The sequence below is a fragment of the Neltuma alba genome, unplaced genomic scaffold (genome assembly GCF_004799145.2).
Source record: "Neltuma alba isolate B1F8T4 unplaced genomic scaffold, ASM479914v2 tig00010309_pilon, whole genome shotgun sequence".
Taxonomy (NCBI): domain Eukaryota; kingdom Viridiplantae; phylum Streptophyta; class Magnoliopsida; order Fabales; family Fabaceae; genus Neltuma; species Neltuma alba.
The window spans coordinates 426,604-435,281 of NW_021635223.1; the positions used below are offsets into that span (position 1 = coordinate 426,604).

General features: G+C 32.8%; 1 protein-coding gene across 1 annotated transcript; it reads left to right on the plus strand.

Moving 5' to 3' along the window:
* The first annotated feature begins 1,938 nt into the window (after positions 1 to 1,938).
* On the plus strand, positions 1,939 to 5,586 carry LOC114755658 (probable WRKY transcription factor 35). The gene is made up of 5 exons (XM_028944521.1): positions 1,939 to 2,198; positions 2,281 to 2,673; positions 3,493 to 3,636; positions 4,647 to 5,140; positions 5,243 to 5,586. Exons 1-5 carry the CDS (start codon positions 1,939 to 1,941, stop codon positions 5,416 to 5,418), a joined length of 1,467 nt encoding a protein of 488 aa, XP_028800354.1. The 3' UTR covers positions 5,419 to 5,586.
* The last annotated feature ends 3,092 nt before the right edge of the window (positions 5,587 to 8,678 follow it).

An 8,678-nucleotide genomic window follows, 5' to 3' on the forward strand; every position in this document is an offset into this window, starting at 1 on the left:
ATGCATATTAGCTTCGTGAAACCTAATTTAATTAAAAATTTAAGAAAAAATTTAAAAGGAGAAATAGGTGCACATTTATTGTTTTAATTGAAAACTCGATTTTTTTCAAGCCATTAAATTAAAGTCTGAATGAAATCTTCATCTGTTATATAAGAGCACATGGAGGAGTAGCAGCTAGGGATCTTTTCGAGGGGACGAAGAGAAAATAAATTATTGGAAACAAAGATTATTCAAACTTACTTGAGTCAGACAGCATACGCTGTTTGGCCTAAAATCTGGTACCCCAAACAGTGCCTTAAACTTTGATTCAAAAGTTTAGAGTGTAATTATCACCACTGTTTCATTCTTTCATGACAGAAACCCTCCAAACTTATTGAAATTACTATTCACGAGTTTGATTTTCCCTCCAACGCTTCACCAATTATATATGTATACTACTCTCCCACTTCGTTTTAAAGGACCGAAATCGCCTTTGTAAAATAAAAATGGAAAACTAAATAAAAAGAAAAATTTTCCAATAAGGAGATTAATTAATTAATTTCTGATTCTTCATCGGGTAGTGTTTAATATTTATGAGTTTTAACAAGTGTTAACTTAGTGTAGTGTTTTATTATAATTTGGGTCCACAATTTTGAGATTCATGATTTACTGCTTAAAACTTTTACTAATTACTTGTTAGTTTTCTTCCGTCCTTCCTTTGTCCTCTCAGTTACAAGACATTTGTGTAAATTAAGTTTCAGGACGACCACTAGAGTCAGAGCAAGTCTCATTATTAAAAAAACATTTAAAAAGATATTTATAGATTTTTTTACCAGTGTTACAGCAAGATTTGAAATTGCTTTCTTGTAGGATATATGAATTACATTTTTATCGACTTTTTTTATATGTGGGAAAATCGGAGAAAATAATACAAAATCAGTGCATTTTCTAATTTAGAGGTAATCAGTAGAGAGATTAACTAATTGTAATTGGATCAAATAAAATGATTAGAGGAAAAAAATGGACTGGCTTCTTAATTTCAAAAATTTTAAAACTTATATATCATAAAATTTGAATCCATATTTCTTACGTAAATTCCCCTTATAAAAGAAAATTAAATTTTTGTAGTCGTATCTGGAGAAGGTTGAACTGCGAAAAGTGCTTATACGGATCAAGTTTTGTTATGCGAAAAGAAAAAAAGAGACCTATATAGCTCTCCTAATATTAATAATAATCTCATGTATTCTTTTAAAAATCGGAAGAAAGAAACGGCAAAATTAGGTTCAAAGTTTCGAAACGTTTCTCCGGGAAATGCGGCTACTTGCCGCCTCTTTAGTTCCTCATCACTTGTTTTCGAGAAATGACCATTCTGTAATGTAATGACATCTTTTCTTAATCAAATAGAGAGAGAGAGAGAGAGAGAGAATAAACTACCACTAACTTGACCCATTATTTAATGGTTTATAATAAATTTCCCTCCCAGCTCAAATAAATTAGACTTATCATTATTCTACGCTACTCCCAAATGTCTCCTTATTTTATTCTCTCCCCTTTTTATCTCTCATCATGTTGCGTATGGAAATGAAGTTGTTTTGAGTGAAAAGTCAGCGTCTCTCTCTTCTAAGCCGATTTCTCTCTAATCTTTTGCTCCTCCTTCTTCTTCTTCATCTCATTCTTCTCCTCCTCCTCCTCCTTATTGTTCTCTCTCTCACACACACAAAGGCAATCACTAGTCTCAAAGCTTTTAATTCTCTCTGACCTATTTCTATATATTTCTCCCTATCATCTCCTTATTGCTTTCTTCTATTCTCCTAAGTAGGATTAATTTGCATGCAAATCAAGCAGATTAAAACGTACATGACTGACACTACTAGCTATGACTCGCTCCTCTTTCTGATTGAAGCAATATCTCTCCACTGAGGAAAAAGGATGTGCAGCAGTATCTTTGGCTCAATAATCATGGACAACAATTATCATCAAGGCGATTTAACTGACATTTTCCGAGCAAGTAGTAGCGGGGGTGGCCGTGGCGGCGGCGGAGGTGGCGGCGGCTCATATGGTACTTCTTCAACATCAGAATTAGCTCCCCATGATCTCCCTTCTTCTTCATCGGAAAGTTGGCACCACCACCATCATCACCACCAGATGGATTTCTCTTCTGTAATAATGGAAGATTCTCACAGAGCCACCAACGTCTTCTGCGATCCCTTCTCGAACATGCGAGATCCCTTTCTGCAAGACCTTGATTTCCCTTACCTTCTTCATACTTCAGTTCTGCTACTAATAATTCTGTCATGGAAGATGCGTCTCCTGGTTTTCTGCTTCTTCTTCTCTTGTTTTGTCTCATCACCACAAGCTTGTTGAAGACGATATAAGAATAAGGCCTGCTTTAGCAGCCACAGCTTGTAACAATAATACCATATTCTCCAACATGATTCAGATCTCTCCCAGCAGTTTGAACAACGCCGCCGCCAAGTTACCACCACCACCAGTTTCGCCGTGTGATTCTTCTACTCCTCCGGTGAATATGGCCGCCGCCGCCGCCATGAATTCTTCGTCTTCATCGTCGTTGCCATCGCGGAGGGGAATTGAGCCTTCTTCTTCTTTGGTTTCTGCAGCAGTCAACATGAATATCACCGTGGACAACGCGGCGGTGCAGATCTCGTCTCCAAGGAATCCGGGTCTCAAGCGAAGGTGAGTTATAATATAAACCGTGAGTCTATTAATAATTATTCTTATTTGTTTTTATAATCTCTGTGCAAATTAAATGCGATGGATCAAGATGCCAGCTTCTTCTTCTTCTTCCCAAGGATTTCAGTGAACAGAAAGAACAAAATTTATTTTTCTGCTTCATCATTAATTTCATAAAAGTGAACTAATCACGGCCGTTTTTGGGAACTGGAATTCCCCATAAAATCATGGTGTGAGCTTCAGAGAAAGTAGGGTTTGCCACAGTTAGGTGGCTCTTATTATTATTACTACTATTACTACTAGTATTACTTTTCGCTGATTTGACTGAGAACAAGAAGAAGCATGATCAAGTTTCAGAGGTGACCAACACCCATATAATTATATAGTCGATATTAATATTTGAGAGCTATATTTAATGAAAGAGATGATATTTTGGTTAATTAAGGCCAGCGGATGAAAATTAAGTTAACAATTATAGACTAAGCTTTCAATGAGTTCAATGATATGTATCTGAAACTTGTAAATTTTGGCCTACCTCACCTGAAAAGTCCTATTCATTTAAATTTGATGTCATAAATTCCATACTCTGCTTTATTCTTATTAGCCGCAGTACTGTTTCTTCTGAACACCAAATCAAACAGCTTCTACAGTTCCCAGTCTGCAGCTAGCAGATTCAACATTATGGGATATATAGATAGGGGGCCTACAGATAGATAGAGCTATATCTAATTGTTCAGAGATGGTGATAATAATAATGATTAGATAAATTAGAAATAAGATTATTGATGAGAGAATTATGGATTGGTGTATGTGTGCCTGCAGAAAGAGCCAGGCGAAGAAGGTGGTATGTATACCTGCACCAGCAGCTGCAAATAGCAGACCAAGTAGTGGAGAAGTAGTTCCTTCTGATTTGTGGGCTTGGAGAAAGTACGGTCAGAAACCCATCAAAGGTTCTCCTTACCCAAGGTAACTATAATAATTTAATAATAATAATAATATTATTATTATAATAACCACCATAATAATTATGGCTTAACTTCATCCCCTTCTATGCATGATCTTACTATCTCTCTGTTAAGTATATAATATGTGGGATTTAATTTGTTTTCTTTCTTGGGTAGGAAAATGTAAGTTTATGTGAATTGGGTTTTTGGGGCTCATTAAGATTAGGACATGTCACGAAGTCAAAATATATTTGTTATGTATAGTAGTTCAATTGCTTATATATTGTTAATGAATTTATATGTGAGGTTAATGAAGTAGACCCAATCGAAGAAAAGCTCCCTCCCTTCACAGGATTTCTTTTGTCTGTTAGGCTATAGAACTTGACACCTTATTTGAGTAGTGTTAAGTTTCTGTCATTACTTAAACCAATTGCCTTATTTTTATTAGAATGAAAATACATTGGTGTCAAAATGTCTTTCCAAAACTGGTCTTCCTTAAATGGTTCTCGTCGATCAACTGCAGTTAAAATTACATGTAAGGAGCTGAATCCTAAATTAATTAATTATTTATTTTTAAACAGTTAAAGCTACTAACGGATATATATATGATGTAAATTATTACTATTTTCTTTTTAAAAAAAGTTTTGAATAGTTTCGAAATTTACTATAAGTTTTAGAAAATTATTGAACCTCGTCTACTTTTGAAGACCTTAATAATATCTCTAAAATGATTTATTCCACTTAGCTACAACATGAAAAGCACTTACCCAGTTATAGTGATCTGAATCACATAGCTAGAATTACACGCCCTCTAGTCCTAGTATAGAGTTACATATCTCTTGAAATACGAGTCTGAGGTTCCAGTGAGAGTCAAATCATCAATCGAAACCAAAAAGCCTATCTATCAATATTATATCACCATGTTCCCGTACCTGAAGCATTAATTCATGTGTTTAATTTAGTGTGTATATATATTATATGTATATATGTCTAGCTATATATATATATATCTATATATGTCTGTGTTTCCAGGGGTTACTACAGATGCAGCAGTTCGAAGGGTTGTTCAGCTAGAAAACAAGTAGAGAGAAGCAGGACAGACCCAAACATGCTGGTCATCACTTACACTTCAGAGCACAACCATCCATGGCCGACTCAACGAAACGCTCTTGCCGGCTCAACAAGGTCTCAGCCTTCCAAGAACAACAACAACAACAACAGTGCTTCCAGTAATAAGAACAGCAACAATTCCGATCAAGTTTTGATTCGGCCGCCACCTCGAGACGGTGGCAGCATGAAGCCGAAGGATGAGGAGGAGGACGAGCAGCAGCAGCAGGAAGATCATCATCATCATCAGAGAGGGAAAAGCTCATCATCATCGGTGAAGGAGGAGATGGAGTTGGAGATGATGGGGGAGATAACAGAGATGAACCAGAATGAAGAACAAGAGCTTGAGAATCTGATGATGGAAGATGATACTAATAACAATAATGGATCATCAGAAGGTGGAGTGGGATACAAGCCATGTATGTTGGAAAGCAATAATAATAATCAGTCATCTGAGGATTTCTTTGCAGAATTGGGAGAGATTGAAGCTGACCCACTGAATCTCTTGTTCACTCAAGCAGGTTTCAATGAAGAACATTGTCATCAGCATCATCATCATCATCAAAGAGAATCCAAAGCTTTAGATCCTTTCAATCTCTTTGACTGGTCATCGTCATCATCTGCATCAGCATCAGCAAATCATATTCACAGCACCACCACCACTTCCTTTGAAGAACCAACAAAGAGAGGATTATAACAAGACCTTGAAAGAAATTTATTCATTACACTTATAATTATATCATCACACCTTAATTAATATCTTCTTTTATAATCTTTTTTTTCCTGGTTATTGTTATTATTAATTCAAGGTCATGTTATAATCTTTTTCACCTGCTTTACAAAAAGGGTAATGTCATAGAAATTTGTTTTTTTTTTTTTTTTAAGTTTTGCTGGAGCCATTATGTTAGAGAAAGATTGACTTTAATTCCTTCCTCATTATATTTATTGTTGAATTTCTTTTAAAAAAATCTGCTTCATGGACTATTACTTTTTTGGGGGGTAAATTTGTATTTAATAATTCAATTATAAGAATTGAAATTAAAATTTTAAAACTACATAATTTATTGTGTGCCAACTCACTGTCAAAGAATATGAATTATTAGGAAACCTACCTCTCTACATAGCCCCTATAGCAGTGAAGCTATGTCGTACACTGGAGTTATGAGGGATTTCTTTGCACCATCTCTGTCTTGTTATTTACCAGAACAACAGTCAGAGAGATAAAATAATTAATTAACACTCAGTAAAAAACCACGTACTCATGTGTGTATATACGTGCGTATATATATAAGAGAGAGAAGGAGAGAGGGAGAATTTGATTGGTGGAAGCAAACTCCGAGAGTCCCACATTCGTTTTGGAATATTGATGGATGGGACAGAAAGCTGAGAGCAACAGAGGGTTTCTACAGTTAAAGAGTACGTTGAGGAGATGGAAATAGAGAGAGACATATGACTCGAAAGAAAGAGAGCTGAGTGAGGGAGTGAGTAGATTGATGATAAAAAAGATGGGGCTGTCTATCTCTTTCTTTCATCTCTTAAAGTGAAGGGAGGGGGAGAGAGAAAGCGGAAATTATTATTATTATTTATTGGGATTGATTACTCTAAAACGGAAAAAAGAAGCTTTTTCTCAGATCATCAACTTCATGAAAGATGACAAAAGGATTTATAGGGTTAAAAAAGATAGTAGTACACTATTTACTCTAATATAAAGCTTGACTTTTCTTGTCAGTCTTCTCCTTTTTTTCTCTCCCCCTAGGGATATGTGAGACGGGGGGGGGGGAATGCGTGCTTCTTTCCTTAGTTCCTCGATCGGCTTTTCTGTTTCTTTCACTGTTATCCACCAACTTGAAGTGTTTAATTATAATTCTGAATCTGATTATGTATTATTTTTATATCACTTCGTTGTTAGAAATAAAGTGATTTATATTTATTCAGTCTTATCTGTTGGTTTCCAGGGAAACGAGGTTGGCATTTAATCATTTTGCATGTGCATGCTACCCTATTTGTGCATGCGTATATCCTTTAATATACAGATTCCTTCGTCAGTTTAAATATAATTAATTAATCATTCACTTCATATGAGTATTGAAAATTATAAGTGGCCATAACACACTTGTGTATGAGAATTAATTACTTTTACAATTTGCAACATTTTGTATGCATATATAACCTCATATATTTTCTTAATGTGTATTTTACTCTAAAAAATATTATTTGGAACAGATACGAATCTAAACTCTGGAGAGCTTGGTTGTTACTTTAATGCTTCTTTAATTAATGGCTACAAATATACACTTTTTATTTTAGCCGTCCTTACCTTTTGATTTGATTAAATAACTAGTGATCAGAGCGTGAGATTATTTTAATAACATAATATTGGTTTTTGTGATTAGAAAATTTTATATGGCTAACATGTACGTACTATTTAATAATTAGTTCATTCTGTAATGCGATTTTTTCTCTTTTTAAAACATAAATTTCAATAGATGATTTATTTATGGAAAATTAGTTTATGGTAGGTCTCACACATGTCTTGGCATGTGCATGAACTTCGTTTATCGTTTTGTTTTATGAGGGATAACTCTCCTTACTGTTTAATGTGTTATAAGAACAAAATTATACATATGAAATAGTAAATCAAGAACTACATATGAAATAATTCTATGTAAAAATTGAAAAAATTGAAATTTTGTTCAAGTTAAAAATAATTTTGTAAATGATTAAAGTTCAACTTAAGTATTCCTCTATTTGTAGGTCACTTCCAATATATTTCAACATATTAAGAAAAATCTTCAACTGCATTAACTTACATTAAAATTGAATAACTTTCTAACTTTATTCCTATTTAATATACATTATATCTTTTTCTACCTTATAAATGGGACCAAAAAAATTCTTTCTCTTTTGATCCTATAAATAGAACTAAAAGAGTGCTTGTAATTTTTAAGAGTTCACAACACCGCAAACTTGTAAAGTTCCAAGAAGATCACTAATATATTATAGTTTTCTTTATTGCATTTTTTGGTCATGTATAAAACCCTAAAGAAGATAACGCTCACCTAATACATAATTTCTTTAGTTATAAGGCTTAATTTAGGATTTCTGAATGTTGTTAAATAACTAGCATTCCTCTCTTTAATTAAGATAAAAAATTAATTATTTTATTCCTCCCAAGTGATCTCTCACCCCTTATAATTGTTTTTAGGACCAAAACCACATAAAAAATTTATAGTGTTTAAAATCTGTTTATATAACTGAAAACTTCAAAAATATATTAATAAAATATTTTAAATTTCAACATAAGTAGCTTTAAAATAATAATTTTTATTTTATGTTTATAAATATTTATTTTAAGATCTTAAAATATTTTGATTACAAAAAGAATTTAATATTATGTACTTATAATTTATGTTATTCTTATTATTTAAGCAAACGTTGGATTCCACTCCAAAAACGTAATTTCCAACAACTTAATATAAAATATTTCTTATAATTAAGATATTTTAAAATCTTAAAAATAAATATTTACAACCTGAAAATACAAAAAATTATTTAAAGGGTACTTTTATTATAATTTAAAATTTTTGATTAAAATATTTTAAAAGGTTTTAGTTATATATACAAATTTTAAACATTATAAAATTATTTGCATGTTTTCTAGTCCCAAAAAAATAATTATAAGAGAAAAGAGGAACTATTTGGATGGAGTAAAACAATCAATTTTTCTTTTTAATTAAAGAAGGACATTCTAGTTATTTACCAATATTCAGAAATTCTTAACAAGGCCTCATGATCTAATTAAAATTTGTTAAAAGTATATATCTGAATTTGGATTTAAGTATTTTAGTTAGATTTAGGGGGTTTTTAGCAACCCTCACAAGTGCTCTTAAAAAACACTTTTTCACAAAACGAGACAAACTCTTTCACATATTTATTTCATAAACTGTAAAAACACTT

Excerpts from the sequence above, each read along its gene's own strand:
- LOC114755658 (XM_028944521.1), top strand. The coding sequence starts at position 1,939 with ATGGACAACAATTATCATCAAGGCGATTTAACTGACATTTTCCGAGCA. Across the intron at positions 3,637-4,646 it reads AAAGGTTCTCCTTACCCAAG|GGGTTACTACAGATGCAGCA; the intron begins GTAACTATAATA and ends CTGTGTTTCCAG. Across the intron at positions 5,141-5,242 it reads TGGAGTGGGATACAAGCCAT|GTTTCAATGAAGAACATTGT; the intron begins GTATGTTGGAAA and ends TCACTCAAGCAG.